The sequence below is a fragment of the Echinococcus granulosus genome, assembly GCF_000524195.1.
Source record: "Echinococcus granulosus chromosome Unknown EG_S00143, whole genome shotgun sequence".
In the NCBI taxonomy this organism is placed as follows: Eukaryota; Metazoa; Platyhelminthes; class Cestoda; order Cyclophyllidea; family Taeniidae; genus Echinococcus; species Echinococcus granulosus.
The window spans coordinates 87175-104588 of record NW_020170523.1 but is presented as its reverse complement, the minus strand read 5'-3'; the positions used below and the strand labels follow the sequence as shown (position 1 = coordinate 104588).

The 17414-nt window shown below is 40.9% G+C and overlaps 2 protein-coding genes across 2 annotated transcripts; both read right to left on the bottom strand. All coding sequences in view use genetic code 11, as the record gives it.

Moving 5' to 3' along the window:
- Positions 1 to 3931: 3931 nt before the first annotated feature.
- EGR_09330 (hypothetical protein) lies at positions 3932 to 5349 on the bottom strand (the record flags this gene model as incomplete). The annotated part of the gene is made up of 2 exons (XM_024498579.1): positions 3932 to 4381; positions 5071 to 5349. 2 exons carry the CDS (start codon positions 5347 to 5349, stop codon positions 3932 to 3934), a joined length of 729 nt encoding a protein of 242 aa, XP_024347010.1.
- Positions 5350 to 6408: 1059 nt separating this feature from the next.
- Positions 6409 to 16345, bottom strand: EGR_09329 (hypothetical protein; the record flags this gene model as incomplete). The annotated part of the gene is made up of 10 exons (XM_024498578.1): positions 6409 to 6542; positions 6578 to 6676; positions 6995 to 7086; positions 7132 to 7217; positions 9016 to 9062; positions 10200 to 10232; positions 12632 to 12726; positions 15198 to 15270; positions 16168 to 16195; positions 16244 to 16345. 10 exons carry the CDS (start codon positions 16343 to 16345, stop codon positions 6409 to 6411), a joined length of 789 nt encoding a protein of 262 aa, XP_024347009.1.
- Between the last annotated feature and the right edge of the window lie 1069 nt (positions 16346 to 17414).

The window sequence follows — 17414 nt, the reverse complement described above, 5'->3', positions numbered from 1 at the left end:
CCTGCCTCTTGCTCCTAGCTACGGTAGTGACATCATTGACACCGCATTCACCACCCTTCTACCTTCCACTGCCAACGAGCAAAAGGTCAGGCAGCTCTAAAACCTTTCAAATTTGGCATGCGGATCCGTGTAGGCGAATCTCACGACAGAAGGGAAGAAAGATGGGGAATTCAGGAGGAGAAGGGAATAAACCATTGTTTCCTTTTATTCACTCAATAAAACTTTTGCCGTACCTCCACCATTCCTTTAAAAAGTTGAGACATTTTGTAAGCATTTTGGAGTAAGGAGACTTCTATCAATTATAGCGTATGCAATGAAATACATTATTTACTCAAAAAAATTTAAAAATTCAAAAATTTGTAAAGTAATGAATGTATTGGGTAGCCGACAAAGTTCGTGTAGTTGAAGGCATAGTTGTCAACGCTCCATTGCTCCACTGCACACTTCAAAGGTGCCATTCCATTCCCACCTAATCATGTCTGTTTTCCATGTAGACGAGTTTGTTCACGACTAATTTCTTGTCGGAAATTAAATAGTTACGCTTGATATCTATCTGCCCAAAATGAGACAACTCGAATGTCAGTAATTGCAGGGAAAATATTTTCACATTTAATCTCACAGAACATGGTCATGAGAAGACCCCTTATCGCACTTTGGGTGGGAGAGAAGGAACCTTATCCCTACGGCGTCTTCGAATCCCCATCCCTTTAAGCCAGCCTTTTTACTACTAGCGATGGGCATACTGGATGGTCAGAGCATCTCTCTTTACTCAATACAGTTCTTGAGCTGGATGAATCTTCAGATCCAGGGGAATTGCCAGGGTAGATCAGTGAGGTTGCGTTGAAACGTCCCCTCAATCAGGCACAAATGCGGTGACTAGCATGTTGGTTCGAGAGTTCTTTCCTTGAAGCACTGATTACGTTGTGATGGCCGAAGCGAATGGTTGACCTAGTGGAGCATCAAGGATGATGCTCAAGAGAGTGTCAACACAGGACTTAAGGCGTTTTTTAACTCCGCATTTGATTTACGGGGACAATTAAAGCTCTGCCATTGTGCTTTCATTCGCTGATAGCCTCAGCTCTTCCGTACCTCAGAAACACCTCTTCCGCCATAGTTCTATGACTTTTGTGACCACAGGGAATACTCAAGGAGCTACAACTGCATTCGAGTTTACCCGTGATAATTTGGACTGCATCCCTCATTAGGTAATGTCCGAAATGCATAAATAAGTAATGTATCCAACTGTACCAAATTAAAAGACTTGACAGGAGAAACGAGCTTAAAGTTTGATCCTTACTAAAAACTTTTGAAGATTTCTTAACAAAACACATCTGGTTCAGGTATCCATGGCGAGCTGGTCAATTTAACCCATCGGTAAAGAGGAAATTTGTTTGTACTTAGAGATAAAATGGAATAATTAACTCGTTTTTGTTCAGTCACCATTTACAGTATTTAAAAATTAATTTTGGAGCTTTTTGATGATAAAAGATTTAGTAGTTCGATTGGAACTAGAAGACAAAAAAATTAAACTTATGCTTAGCAAAATAAAATGGCACTGCATTTAAAAATTAAACCACTCGCAATCAAAGGTGAGGGCTGCCACATGGTTCTTAGTCTACCCGCCTCTGATATTGCGCTAAGTCAAGGTGTAATAAACTTCAATTGAGGATAATTAGAGGCATCGTAAACGATCCCGGGAAATTTATTTGACGCCTGGCCTTCTCGCTGTGAAATAAACAGAAAATAAACATTGTGGTGATATATTTCATGCTACACTGACCACAAAGATCAGTACACACAATGGAGAGACAAAGGCCTGAAAGAAGTTCAAGACATGAATCTGTAGGGCATTTCAAATGGCGGTCCCAGCTCTGGTCTAGTGTCTCTTTCCCGCCCCAGCTACTCCTCCCCCTCCGCCTTATCACCTGTCCACACACTTTTGCTAGCTTAGGGATATCAGTTCGCCAGTGGTGTCTGTTTACAGATCTTAGCACCAGCGTGCACAAAATAGGTCTGGTTGCATGCGGAAGGGGCTGAAATCCCAAATCTTCGGTTTGACGAAATAGCATCCAAAAAACAGTCCGCACTTTGTGAATCATTACTTGGGATGCATTCAGAGCCACCAAAAATGAGGCGCCATAGATGGGAAACATGGGGGAGGAAGGAGGACCACCCCCACGTGTGGCATCAGCTAATTGGCTTTGTGAAATGCAGTCTCCTGGAGCGATGTTGTTTGGCCCCCCAATTCCGCTTTTTTAAACTACATTTGCCGTCTCCATTTTGACAGAAATTGGGCATTCAAACTGCCGCCATTTGAATCATTGGAAGGTGGGCTCAAACTAGGCTACAGAGAAGATTTCACATTCTGAGGAGTAAAAACAGTACTTTTCAGACCTACGAGTCCTCTCTGCCTATGAATGCAAAAAAATGCTAAAGGGGGTAGGTTTTCGCATTTAATTGCTTTGAGATGATCAAAAATTGCGTAACTGCAAGTGGACAACTCGTAGCACCAGAAAAGAAGAGGGTTTTATCAAATGAGTGAGCATTATGTGCTGAAACCGGAGAGGCTCCAATCTGGTGCAAGAATTCAAACCACTTACGAGAATTGCACAGATTAATAACCTGATATCCACAGCGTTTTACCGCCTCAAAACGAAAAAATAGTCAACCTTCCCACAATAAATGGACAACTGAAATCACTAAGGCCATGTCAGAAACTGGATGTCACTTAAGAGTCCATTAAAACAAACCTCCTGTTATACAAGTTAGGGAATTTACATTACCACTGCTTAAGAAAATATTTAATTTTTATGGAAAAAAGACGTCACAACTTTGTCAAAAAGCTTGGATTTATTACAAGATGAAATGAATGAATCTTTGAGGCTCGTGTTCGTTACCACTAAGTAAGACTAATGTATCAAGGTCACCCAAACAAACAACCAGTTCCGTGACTAATGATAATAAAAAATTTTTCACACAACAGAATGGTAAACGATGGTATTTGGCCCAAAGCTAAGCAATATATAAAGTAGAATTTTTTTCAATTTACGCACATCAGATTCTCCACTTGAAGTAAATTACCAAACGGACGGATGGATTGCGATGACTTTTCCTCACCATAACTTCATCCATAAAATTTTGCACTACCTTTTCTTTATCAGTTGTTTATATTGATGAACCCGACATCCCTTATCACCTTTAGGTGTAGGCGCCACGCGGACCGTGTAAATAGCCGACAATGTTTCCTCAACTATGAGCTAGTAACTGCACAGTGATATTCTCCACTTCTCTAATTTATCAATCATGCGGAAATACCACTTTACATGTCGACATTTTATGACTGCCCTTAGCCTAATTTTGTATCTATCTGTAGTTTTTTACAAGGAAATTTTCATGCGGAAATTAACTTGCTTTAGTGATGGAGGTGCGAATATCGCCCCACAACTTATTGATCTTCATAGCAGAAGTGTTGTGATTTTGTGGACATTGGGTTATAAACTACTCATGCCAACTTCCTAACCAGAGTACTCCCTGAGATGGAGACCTCAATGTGAATGTCTCCATCGCCGACAGGTATGGGGAGGGGGGGGGGGGCAGAGGATACGGCGCAAGCGTACGTGACCGCTGGATGAATACTGCAGTCACGGAGTGGTACCAGTTGCGCATATTTACAGCCTTTTAATCGACCTCAGCCCTGTAGTGGGCAATATTGGTCAATTATGGGACCCGGACAAGAGCACTAAGGTTGAGACATTGCATACAGTTTGAGGATTGGGCACGAAAAAGACAGTTGCTAGAGCATCGAACCAGGAACATATTTGGAGGTTACAGTCACCAGCAGCAAATTCTCGAACCAATTTTCTATTCTCGAAATCTTCAGCGCAACAGGAAAAAGGAATGTTGAGTGCATTTATCCCATCTGGTAATTCAGTCACCACAGGCGCTTCGAATTCGAAGGTCCCATGACGCTTTTGGAAACAGACTTACCCGACTTTGGTCTGGCTTCTTTAATAGCCGAGGGTGGGAGAAGTGCTTTCATCGTCACTGCAGGAGCAAGGGCAGTAGTTGTGAATGTCGTGGTAGTCGTACTGGTCGTGGAGGCCATTGTTGACTTTGTCGTCGTGGGAGTCGGCCGCAGTGAAGCCTGCAATTTGAGGGATCGAGGTGCAGAAATACCCTGGTACTCGCAATTCCAGTCACCCGTTCGATCGAGTGCCTCCATGTCCACGGTATATTCAAGCAAAAGACTGCCACTTCCCACCCGTTGTTCAAACCGACATTCCTCAATGACCGTGGAGAGAGTAGGGGACACCACGCAGCCTTTGACTTCGTCAAAAACGCATGCTGGTGTGCAGTCTACGTAGCAGATCTCTGTCGCGACCTAGAAATGGGTTTTTGAATTCGTTTTCAACCAGAGATTTAAAAGATTTAACCATTTTTCTCCACGCTGTTTACTAGTTTATACAGACCGCTACAATTTGGGTATCAAGTCTGAAATAGTATAGAAAACGATTACAAACCCCGGCAACTGCAAGTTGAAACGCCTAGAGGTTATTTGCCTTTACGACACATTTATTTCTACTCAGGTAAGTTGGCTGCATGCTTACGGAGAATACGCAAAAATCAGTTATTTTAATTTGCCGTCGATATAAATGTATCATTACCATTCGAAGAATTAAGTACTGAAAACTTTTATGTAAATCTAGATGGATGGTTGGAGGGACCCAGGTTGGATGGATGGATGGACGGATGGATAAGTGACGAGTAGGTTAATGGATGCATACGAGCGCAATAGATGGAAAGATCCTGGGTGGATGGTGCATGGTTGGAATGCATTAAAAAATCGCCATTATTAACTACCCACGCCGTAGCGCATGCCTCATGCGTCAAACCTGCCTACCACATGCTGTGTTACTTTCACGTTGGAATCCTTACTTAAAAATTCTAAAATAAGCACCTTCTTGCTCTTTCTTAATAATCCTTGCTATTTAAAGCAACGGCTCCCTACCATCATTGTTTTAATATTGACAGTTACAAATTACTTACCACCGTAAATGCGAAAAAATATACCTGTGGACATCGAAGGTAGACATGGCTCAAGCTTTGATTTCCTGATTTCACCAGCGCTTGACTTGCTTCCGAGCTCAACTTCACCTCGCACGTCAGATGGCCCATTCTACTGGCCGCAATTCGGTAGTGGAATTGCACTTCATGTGTCTCACGCCGCTCCTCTGATTGGCTGGAATCGGAGTGGGAGGTGTTGGAACCCACCACTACTGTCTGGGTGGTCCGCGTTCTTGAAACGGTAAATATGAGGAGGGAAAAGATATGTACAAGGAAGATGCTCATGCTCGTGGATTTTTCGATCCGCTATTGTCAGCACATCATCTGAAGGAAGGACAAAAATGCAATGAATTTCATAGTTTTCTCAAAAATAACCCGCCACTTCTTTCAAAAAAACAAATGGCAGTGTAGCGATTGAATGACTCTTCATTTAATGCTGCTGCGTTGCGTGGATGAGAATTACTAAAGTGACTACTTACGTGCAAACAAGACCCCCTAGTTCACCACATGAACGATAGAAGCATTTGTAAAAAGTGTGCCAATGGGTTTCACGTACAAAATGTCGTTTCAACTGTCAAAAGTTGAAATATGAGTCCAAAAACGAGTCTCCCATCACAGCTTCCCTTCTACACATTCGATTTCATTCAAGTGAAAACCTTAAACGTCTAAACGCAGAAGTCGAGAAGTTTTTTTAAATTTGCTATTACCTTATATCACCGTATTTGCTGGAGTCATCTTCACTGTGTCTGGATCAGTTATGACTCGGAATAATCCGTAACCTTCCTCAGGTATTTATATTCCAGTGAACTTAAAACATGAAATCAGTCAAATAATCTCATAACGGAACGATGAAGCCTTTAGATTCTAATAGGTGTGTATTCCAGATGTCTGTGACCCCAAAAACAAACATTCCTCTTCGACTTGCTGGAAATCGCCCTTCTCATGCCTGATTCCCCCAGCATTCTGCAGAACTGCGCCCTTCACGCATTCCAGCCAGATTGGTTGAGGCCAGGTTTAGATGCCTTTTAAGTGTGCTGATAATCACTCCAGGTCCAAGGTCAATTCGTCTCCACAGCAATGCGAACGAATGACTCAGACTCAGTCCGACATCGCCACCTAGTTGCCAGACTTATGTGCGCTCGTGTGCCGTTCCTCACTTGAATGAATCGGTCGTCAAAGGCATCCGTCCTGAGGTCTCGTTTATTAAGCATTTGGTTTGGAGATCTACAGGCCCTAGGCCGCTAGCACATGAACCTCAATTCGCAGCATCGATCTCCCCCTGAGACCTTGGTAGTCAATGCATTAAAAGAATAGTCAAATAATCATTTTTTGATTCTTCCCCCTTTAAGGTGGTTTAAAAGAATTAGCTACCGGTTCATTTTTATAAACAACCCTTTTGAATATAAAAGATGACATAATATGCCAAAAATTAAAATGATAAATACAAGGGCAACTTTGATTCGTTGTTACACTTATTGCTTTGCAAAAGGTTTCAAATAGTGGCTCTTCAAACCTGCTTTAGGGTACAGCGAAATATTAAAGCACAATGTAAGAGGAGTAAATGCAATAGTTCTCATTGTAAAGACAGCCCAACTGCCATGAGGTAATGCAACTAATTCTAAAATGACAAGCAGTACTGAGCCCACCAAGGAAATAAGGCTCTTGAGCTCATAAAGCAAGCTTGATGGCAAAATACACATTTTTGTTCTACAATGGCAAAATTGTCACCGAATACTTGTTTGTCCCATTTTCTACCCAAAAAGCTCAACTTAAAGGATCGGGTTACTTACGTAAAAAACTGTCCTTTATCCAACTACCACTTCAAGGGTGAGTCCTTGGTTAACTTGTTGTCATTACCATCCCCACTCTCGGATCAAGGTGATAGCGCGTTAGTGAACAGAAATGTGTCATCAAGGTGCCTCTCTTTTACTTTGTTCTAAAGTCAACCAAATTCCTCGAAAAAAAATCCACTTTAGGAATATGCGACCAGTTAACTTTTTGCATAAAGCCTTATATTTTATTCTAAATGCATTTTATTCCGCGTTTTTTAATTAATGAAGACCAAACTTCATAGCAATTGACAGGTACTTAAAGAGAGTAGTTGTTTTACAAGAAATGCTGTCAAAAACACTCCATTTTGTAAAAAATAAACACTAAAAGGAGAAGAAGTTAACAGACATTACTGCTAAGTTACTTATTGGCAGTTCGACTTTTGTATAACAAATTTTATTGCCATTAAATTGTTGAAGTAAGGGGCAAAAACAGCTTTGAAGTGGAACGAGTGGTAAAAATGCTCAAATCCCTCAAAAAGTAGCCACCGGGGATTAATAATTTTCCCTCAGACAAATAGACGTGCAAAATAAATAACTAGTCATTTAGGCACAAATGAATAACAAAAACTAGACAACAATGCTTCATTCACTACCATTCTTAAATTAACCGTTACATTTCCCTTTTACACAGATGGTAAATTTCTTACTGTAACATCTCCGGATTTCCTAATATTTATAAATTCACAGTGATACTCTTCAGTGGCAACCGTTTACGGATCAAATGCGGCCATCCTTGAATAAATTCCACTATCGCCGAGGATTGTGAACGATTGACAATAACAGAGCAACAAATACGATATTCTCCCTGGTGATTTTTGGGGGTAAATCAGTGGACGTTTTTTGACTACAACATCAGGAAAAGTGCAATTACCTGCTGTCTCTATCCACGGCCTTTACCGCAGACATTGCAAAACACACAATACGGTAGCACAATTACGACCATAAAAAACCACAATTACATACACACGTACACACACAAACATCTGCTGAGGCATTAACCTTTAGGTTAGAAGGAGGGATACCTTCATTCCTGTCTTCCTGCCCTCCTTCTTTTCCTTCCATCTCACCTTCCGCTTCCACATGTGCCAGTGCGGATTACACCCGTTTTTGTCTTATATTTATTTGAATCTTCAAATTAGATATTTAGGAGCTCCTGAAAGGGCGGAAAGTAGTGAATAATTGGCAATCTGATTGACTGAGGATGACAGCGCACATTTCCAATGACCGAAAATCGTTCCACCTAAGTACACTGATAAGTTTTTCGAGGCCATTTTTATGATATATACGCCCATATCTTGCAGCCATGGGAGCAATAATTCTCCTCCCCTGCCGTTTTACTGGCACTTAAGTTGTCTAATCAGCATCAATGCTGGAGAGTGTTATCTACGGGGGAAAATTAAGAGCCAGCGGTAATGAAGTGGGATGCGCGCCAACCCCATTTATCAACTTACTAAGAATTTGATGGGGGGGTCCAAATGAATGCATTGTACATTACCGGTTAGGACGTTGTTGCAGTGATACCCCAAAGGAATCCTATCTGAGAAATACTCCCCTTTCTCCTTGGCATCCCTCCACCATTCCGTTCTGATATTCGGCAAATAATAATCTATTCGGAGACCATTCAATTACAACATTCCCATGATACATCGGGCCATCTTTGTTAAGTTTAACTTCGTTTTTATCCATTGTCCGTGGTCAAAAGAGTCCGATTTCATAGATGAATGCAACTATGGGAAGTGATCGGTTAAGCTGTTGATCATGACACTCTGAAGGGTTAAACTACCCCATAAATGTGACTGAACGTTCAACAAACAATTCTTTTTGACCGAGGAGTTTTGCCGATTAGTTTACTTTAAAGCTCATCAAAATGAGATGAGGATTTAAGGTCCCCAAAATAAAAGTACTTCACCGCTATTACTTGGAATAACTTGTTACCTTAATTCGCTATTTTAAAGGGACTAGAAGAAGACGTTACACTGCCAACAAGGTCTGATCTTTTTCGGTACGAGAGAAATCGGTATTTAGCTACGGCGGAAGTCCAAATAGCATTCATGGCTAAGCGAGTGGATGGGTAAATAAACGAACAAATGATTTTGTGGCCACAGCAACAAATCCATACCAAGGGTAGTCTAGACTCCTCAGACAAAAATGCAAGAATAATTGGCTCTGAAAAATTAGAATTCGAAACTTCATCTTATTGCGCTACGAAAATCTATTCTGGGCTCATTTCCTCTTCTCTTGTTTGAAAAGACACTGACACTCAAATTTCGCGCTATGTGCTTGTTCAAGTGAGTTGGCAGATGGTATGGATGCTTTTTCTCCACAATCTCATGTAAAGTTGAATTTCTCAAAAAAATTCGAGGGATTTAATTGTTCTTTTTTTAATTGAAAAGAAAAAGAGGCAGGAAAAGGTTGAATGGTGTTGCTTCATACCCGTACATTTTCCCCATCTGAAAGCAGACAATAAATATATGCGACAGAATTTTTAAAATAAGACCAACTACGTTTGTTTTACCATACTGCAAAAGTTTATGATTTAGAAGGCCAGTGTTTTTCCTTAGCCAGATGGCTATATGCTATTTGCACATATCTATCCCTTCAGTAGACACAACAGAGCTACCTGCTGCAGGCTCTCTTTATTGGTGTCTTGAAACGATGATTCACATCAAAGAGGAAGATAATTTTAGTCATTTTTTAAGCCCAAAATGTTACTTTATTGGATGAATAAATGTATTTGTTTTCCCGGGATTTCCTGTTCCTTCCTCTTCTGCTTTTTGATGAGAAGCTAAATGCATGCTCCTCGCACTACCTCGGATGCTGAATCATGCAATTCTCAATGCAATATCTTTTCTTTTTCAATGCAGAAAAACGAGGTGAGAACTAATCTATCTGGACGTAATTAGGGAAGATGCCACTTTTAAACTTTATCTAGCTGGTGCTACTCAGCTTGAAGGAGATTTGGAACAGAGCGGGAGTGGGCCTCCAAATGAGTTCATTATCTGTTACCAGCTAGGAGATTGTTTCAGTGATCCCCAATGAAACCCTGTTCGAAAACTCCAACCCCCCCTCACAACCATTCCTCTAGACACAACTTGGGTGAATAATCACCTTCTTCAAGATTCTTCAAATATAACACTCCCATGATGAATTCAGGAGAGTTTTTACTTTCATCGCTAGTCTGTATTCAAAAGGCCCTGGCTCCTTCTTATTTTTGATGAGAAGCTAACATAGGCTTCTTACTCGACCTCGTTCGTGCACAGTTTACCAAGAAGTCACTTTGGATCCTCACCCAAGGGGTATTACTCAGTAAGAAAAAGAAACCATTTCTTACAATACCTTTAAAATGGTTTTAGCATAAAACAGTGGCCATACCCCTAGGCGAAATCGAAATATGATATCTTTTGGCCCAAGTAACAAGGCTTACCCCTCATAATAGAGGTTGATTTAAACAGTCTAACGCAAATGGATGAGTTACTCGTGTTTAGGAGGAATTATGTGATGCCATTAGAGGCACTCAAGGTTAACGTGTCAGGAACATCTCATGCGCTGACATCTCAAATAAATGGGGAAAGATGTGATAAAGACTGCACAAAGGCGTCTCGCATGCCGCTTGCCATCCCCCATTGGATGACAGACAACAAGCGTTAGAGACTACCAATCTGTTCGTCGCTTATTTCACGTACATATTATATAAGTACCTCTTGTCAAAATTGCCTCCTGACTGACTTGTGGTGAGGGGAGGGCAATAAATTACATGCCATAGGTTGTCCGAAAATCATCCACTCCCAACTCATCGCAGATTTTTAAAGGCATATACTAGGCTTTTTTGCCTCTATGTAAGAGTTGCCTTTCAGTAGGACTTTTTAAAAAGCATATCAAATTATGTCTCTTGGAATTCGTCTTTAGCGGGGACTTGTAATGTGGGAAATGGATAAGGTATTATTCAAGACACCTGTCTTCCAGTGAATGAGGTTACTTATGAACTGAGCTGAAGTTGGATGAAACTGCAAAGAAGTACATTATATGGGAAAAAGGAAAATATGTACTATTTTGATAGGGGAAACGTCTTTAATTTTGGTCTTGTGCCAAGGTGTATCATCGATCAATTTCGATTGACACTTTTGTCAACCTGTCATTGATCAACCAGTTGAATTTCTCTCCTTTGAAAAGGGTGGTAAAGTGATATTTGCGAACTTGAACAGGAAAAAATTAAATCTAATAGCACATTTTAGGTTAAAAAATAAATATTATGAGAGAAATTAAGCACAGTAGACATCTTCTCGAAGTAATATTTTTTCAAGCAATAAATATATATTCTTATGAATGGGTATGGATACAGTCACCACCATCACCGTAGGTCCCAAAAAAGCGGGACCTATGAGTAAATGTTGGTCTGTAGGTACAGAAATGGGTACAGGGTTGTACTCATGAGGTCCTTTCCTACAGAATCCACCTCGCGTTTGCATTGATGCGAGGCCGAAAGACCACGGCCGTTGGTAAAGCCCTCGCCTTAATCTACCCCGACAGCACCGTCACTACCCTTCTTTAGTTTTGTTGGTTCAGTTTTGTTTTTATTTTTGGATACGATTTGTCCAATAAGTGGTAATAAAGCTGAGGGTAGCCCCTGCTTGTCCCGATTCCCTCTGCTCCAAAATCGGTCTGTCTGCTTAGTTGTTACTTTGGTTCTTATTTCTCTATTTTGGAGGAGACGAAACATTCTCAACCAGAACATAGACAAAGCCGTACTGAAGGACTTTTCCTCAACAGTCTTTTCTTCGGATAAGATATCCTGTCAACTTACTGGACAGGTCAAAGCCAAGTACAAAATAGCTGGATTTGCGGTGAGGCAACATTACTAAAAAAGTGGGGTCTTGTCAACGACTTAAGACCTAAAATTATCATACCTGACAAAAACTTCGTAAGTGGTAAAACACCTTATGACATGTCATGCACGAAGCACATAAAATATGGCGTAGATGGTGATCCGTGAAGATGGCTGACGCAGTAACTTCGTGTGCAGGTGAGGTTTCACGAGGAAAATTGACGGTGCAAATGAACCGATCCACCCATTGACATTACAAAATGATTTATGCTGTTGCCTTCAGTGGGACTAGACCGGGCCAGATGACAGTGTGATTAACCTGTCCATCAAAGGTTTCATCAAAAGGCACTCATGCTGCCCTTGTCGAGCAAGACCACCAGTCAACTTTACTTCGTGTCTTGGCCATGAAAGAAAAAATTAGTCCCCATTATCCATTATTCAGAAAATCGCCAGAACTTGGCAGCTTCACTCTTTGATAATGGTGCCCTTAGTTCAAGCAAAAATTTATGGCGCTTAAACAACTAATAGTAATTTTCTGGTCTTCTGCGGACTTTTCGAACTTTCACTAGTAGGTTCCTGATCTCCTGCTATGACCTCAGGCTTCTAATAAGGCACCTCCAAGTTGGTCCACCCTTGCATGTCATTTGTAGCGACCAGGGATTACAGAGATAACAATGTGGTGAGAGATATCCGACTCCTTCTAGCTTTTCTTAAAAATAAACAATTTTTGTGTTAATCTCCCCAACCATTCACTTTCCTAAATGTATTAGCAAGAGTCGTGAAGACTCGTGGACGGCAAGCCGGGAGAAGCCACACCAGCTATGTGGCTGACGGGTCCACAACTCCAAATGCTGCACCAAAACAAGCAACAGAAAAAGATTTGACTCGACTGGGGAAGGAAACTGTTGCTTACGGTATTCCAACGGAAGAAGAAAAACAATAGATGCTGAACAAACTATGGAAATATGAAGGCTCTCCTCACCAACGGTTGTAACGAGAAGTCTGAATCTACAATAATGAAGGAGGAGGAGGAAGAGCACCAAGAAATGCAGATAGAATTCCTCTCTGTGGGTTGGGTAAATCATTTGGAGTCTTTTTTACCTTAAGGCAAATATTCCTACAAAAGCGGTTGCCCAGGTGAAATGCCCTTGGTGGGGAATAATGTCCAATTAGTGGATAAAACCCTGCTCCCACTTGATAAGGTTCGCCATTTAAATTGGGTAATAAAAATCACCTTTTCGCCCATATTCTTACCTCCTGGTGGAATTCACTCTACTCATTTACTTTTGAGTGACGGATCAAGTAGAAGAATTTGCGTAGGTCTTCCCAACCTTCTAACAGTATTCTCCATCCTGATAGCAGACCCTTCTACCCTTCTGTGCCTGTCAGAGAGCTAATTCCACGCTTCTGTGGTTAGTGACTGTATGATAGTGTCTTCAGTTCCTTACAAAGAAGATAGCAAGACTCACTCACTCTTCTTCCTAAGTGGTCAGATGAGGTGCTACCCAGGAAGAGCTACAACAATCAGATACTTCATGTTCTCTCACTAAGTATCGTATTACACAGACTCCGGCTGCTGCTGCTGCTGCTGCTATAGCCGCTGTACATTCTCCATTGTGCTAAATAACGTCCCTACACACATCTAAAGTGACAAGTTGTCGCTCTGCAATGCAGTCTATTCACTGCACACAATAACACGCAAAAAACCACCTAAAACGCTCCATTTTTTATCACGGAGTAATTGAACAATTAACGCAGACATGACGGCACATGACTGACGTTTCGTGTTTATTTCGGGTATGAAAAAACTGAAGGACTGCACTGGTTAAACACTCTCCATGAAGTGTCACACACTTTGAAGGCGTTAAAGGTGTCAGATTTATCAACAGTAGAGTGAAATATCCTCGGAACAGTAAGGATCAAGTACCAGACTTTCACTAACTAATACTGTCACTCTTCAGACTTTTCCTTCAGGCGATCTCCTCGTGGCGGTAGGACTGAACTGGCGGTTTTTATGTATGGGATCTCTGCCTGGGCAAGTTGGCTAGTCGCTACCCTAAGTAAAAGACACAAAAGGCCTCAATGGTGGACCTACGAGGCTGCAGGTATTCAAAACTAGAGAGTAAAGATTACCACACCACAAGACGCTGATTGAAATAACCAGAGTAGTTCGTAGAAATGGCTGAAAAAGACTAGTGGAATCAAAAGACTTGAAAGCAGCTTAGCCATACGGTCGAGAGGCAATAAAAATACAGTGAAGTTTGCAAACTAAGAGAAGTCTTGAGAAGTCTCTTTAGGAAGATTTGCCTTCTTCGGAAATTTTTTCTTATTCCTTGCAAATCATATGGATTCTAGTATGCCAAAAAAGATAGTCTAAACGCTGTTTACCAGATGAGGAGCAGCCTAAGACGAGATGGGGCAGTGGAGATAGCAAGTGTCCTCAAAAGGTCATGCGGTTTAAGGCACAGATCGTAGTGATGGCTTGTTCCAACCAGTGAGGACTTGCATAAATCACGACGATTGTTTACCTGAATGTATTGTAAGCCATAGGTAGGTGCGTTTCAACCTGCCAGTGCTACTTACTGTGGTCAGTACTATTTGCCTTCCTCTCTATTCGAATTTCAATATGAGAAAATGTAGGGAAAACGAAGCCAGTATGACTGGGATTAGTCTTCTTTCCCTATTTAAACCCGGTATCAGGTAAAATTTGGAGCGGATGAGTTATACAGAAGTAGAATGTGGGGCTGAAACAGCTTGATTTTGGCGATGAAAGATGTGCCCTCTATCACTGATAACAACAGAGAAATACGCGCCGCTACTGACGAGATAAATAAATAAAAATTCTCCCGTCAATAACTTAGAACTTCTGGGTCCTCATGACATTAAATTTGCGTTAAACGTGGAGGATACAAATCAGGCTGGCCTACTTTGAGTGTCCAAGTCAACTCAAAGTTGGGCGCATCACGATCAGGAAAGAGCCTCCCTACTCTTTGTAATGTAGAAATTATGAGATTAAGATGTCAAGATAAACTTTTTCATCACAAAATTTGTTAAACGAACGGAAACATCGTCAGCTATCAACCGGCAGATCTCTAACCTAGATGACTATATTTTCTCTGTGCATAATGAACTGCTTACACAAATGTTCATTATAAATTTTCGCTTGCTAAAGGCGCACTAATGCCTTCCTCTTGTGGCGGATCCGCCTATCATCCACTGACGGTTGAATGAACCTGATGAACGCAATTCAAAACTGTCTACTTTGCCAATGACAATTGGATTTCAAAACTTTAAAAGCCTCCCGTAAAATTTACGTAGCATTTACATAGGTCGCAGTATGGGGTGAGAGGATGTTCCGCCTGCAAATTATTTGGCGTAAACTCTTCGATTCTGGTGAGGAAGCAGTCAAGGCCAAAGCCACCAACATGAAAAGCACCGCTAACTAGCATTCCAATTAATGAAGAATCGCATTATCATACCGGAGAAAGCATTCCGTAGCTAATTCATTACAAAATAAACTGCATGACCATGTTTGATTATTTTCTGCCTTCTCTCCGATAATTATCATAAAAAAGGAAAATTAGATGTCACTTTTGACACGTGCATGGCGAAGAGAACCTTTAGAGAGCTTTAAGATCATTGCGAGAAGAAGAACCTTCTTAGGCAACCAGAAGGCTGCAAATTTATAGACTGATGCATGATTAGATTAACATTGACTTGAGGATGATCTTTCTCGTAGATAAATGCTACATCCTGTAAAAAGTTTTCTCGAACTCTCTAATGCAGTAGCTGACAGCTCTACGAAGAAGTTGTCATTCCTAAAAATCATAAAAGATTTGGAACCCCTATTATTGATAAAGCTCGCTCTTGGGCTACTTTCATTCGAATGATATGACACATCAGAAAGGTGACATTCATCATGCCAGTAAAACCCCATTTTGACGGCCATTGGTAAGGGCCTTAGGCGTAGTCGGACCTAATGGGTTAATTGAAAATGTAGATAGACAATGACACTCTTAAGATGATGGACTGGTACAGTTTTTTTTGACGTCACGACCACACACACACACAAATAAAAAGCCTATATTCTCATAAAAATTTATTTCCGGAGCCTCCTCTCGTCTCTGAGCTTAATGTATGCTACGTCGCCCCATTTCACTCCTCCTCATTACCAGACCGCCGTCGTACGCAATAAACAAGGACCAGAGGCGGAAAGTTCCACCTACATTTTCGATTAAAAGACTATACAATATGACCAAATGAGTAAAAACTGCGTGTTTTTAAGATGTTTTTGTTGAACAGAGAGATCTGAAGCGTGCGTAAATCATCCCTGGCATGATTACACAATGACATTACGCTTATCATAGACCTACCGCAAACAATTCAGACAGATTTCTTTACGCAGATATAAATTTAAGAAAAATAATAATACCCTCTGGGTTATTTAACTTCTAATGTTTGCATGACCATTAAAATCCTGAAAAAAAAAATTTACGAAAATCGCATCCAAATATCCGAATTTGACCATTATATCATTACCACCACCTGACAGAATAAGCTTCATACTGCAGAAAAGAAAAATAAGAAAACATTTTCCTAAGTGGAAGAAAAACAAAACACTCTTCATTATGTCATATACTTTGGTAAGTTTTTTGCTTGAAACGAATTTTGGTGGGCCTCCCTTTCCTTCCCATCCCCTGCCCTTCTCTCGCCTAGCCTACCCCTCCCCCCGCCTACTAGACCAATTGAACTCAAAGAAAAATCGTAGACAATTTTAAAGTTGGCACAGAAATGTCTGTACCATGAAGGATAGGGTAAGGCTCCATAGTTTATCCCAAATTAATACTTTCCCTTTTCGTGGTACGACCAATTCGGAAAAAAGGGAAAAACGATGCAACCCCGGCGGAGTTCAACTAAAGAAATGCAAGGAGAAAATCCGCTCATAAAAAATGCGACATTTATTATTTTCTTTACTTTCAACAAGTTTTATTTACGAAAAATAGAAGTGCACAAAAAGAAAAGAGAAATACCCCCTTTGGAAGAATTGCTTACTGTTCCAAACGCTAAGCACAGAAGAGGACATCTGGATTGCCCAAAAGCCTCATCCATTTACCCTTCTGATTAATTTAATGGACTTCCTGACAATGACAAAAGCACTGTAATGACATATAATGAAAACAAGACAAAGTATTCCCTTCCTCTACACTCTTTTTGATCGAGACATCATGAGATTAACTTGTCAGTGGAAAACGCGCGGGTAAACACTCTGCCTTCTCCAACAGACATCCAGCCAGTTTGTGTCTAGTAGTTAGAATCCACCTCTTTTTTTCCGCAAAATAAAGCCTTGTATTTCTCGTGAAAAAAAAGGGAAACGCCTTTAATAGATGCCTGCTTCTCGAGGAAACATACTTGGTAGAGACAGATTTTTTTGCTCCCATTCTACAGAAAATCACTCAAAAAACCAATTAAGTGTATTTAAATGTGTGCTAAGAGGTAGATCATAATACCTCAGGAGAAAAATTGGGACCCCGAATGTGAAAAGACACAGAATGTACTTAAGCCCCTTTTCTACAGGAGTAAAAGTCGAGATTTATCCTGCTTCTTCGTCTTGGCCATAAACTGGCCGACTTGGGATGCCCAATGCTGGGCGGCTTTAAAGCTTTTCACGTCGGAGTAGACATGAATGTGTTAAGAAG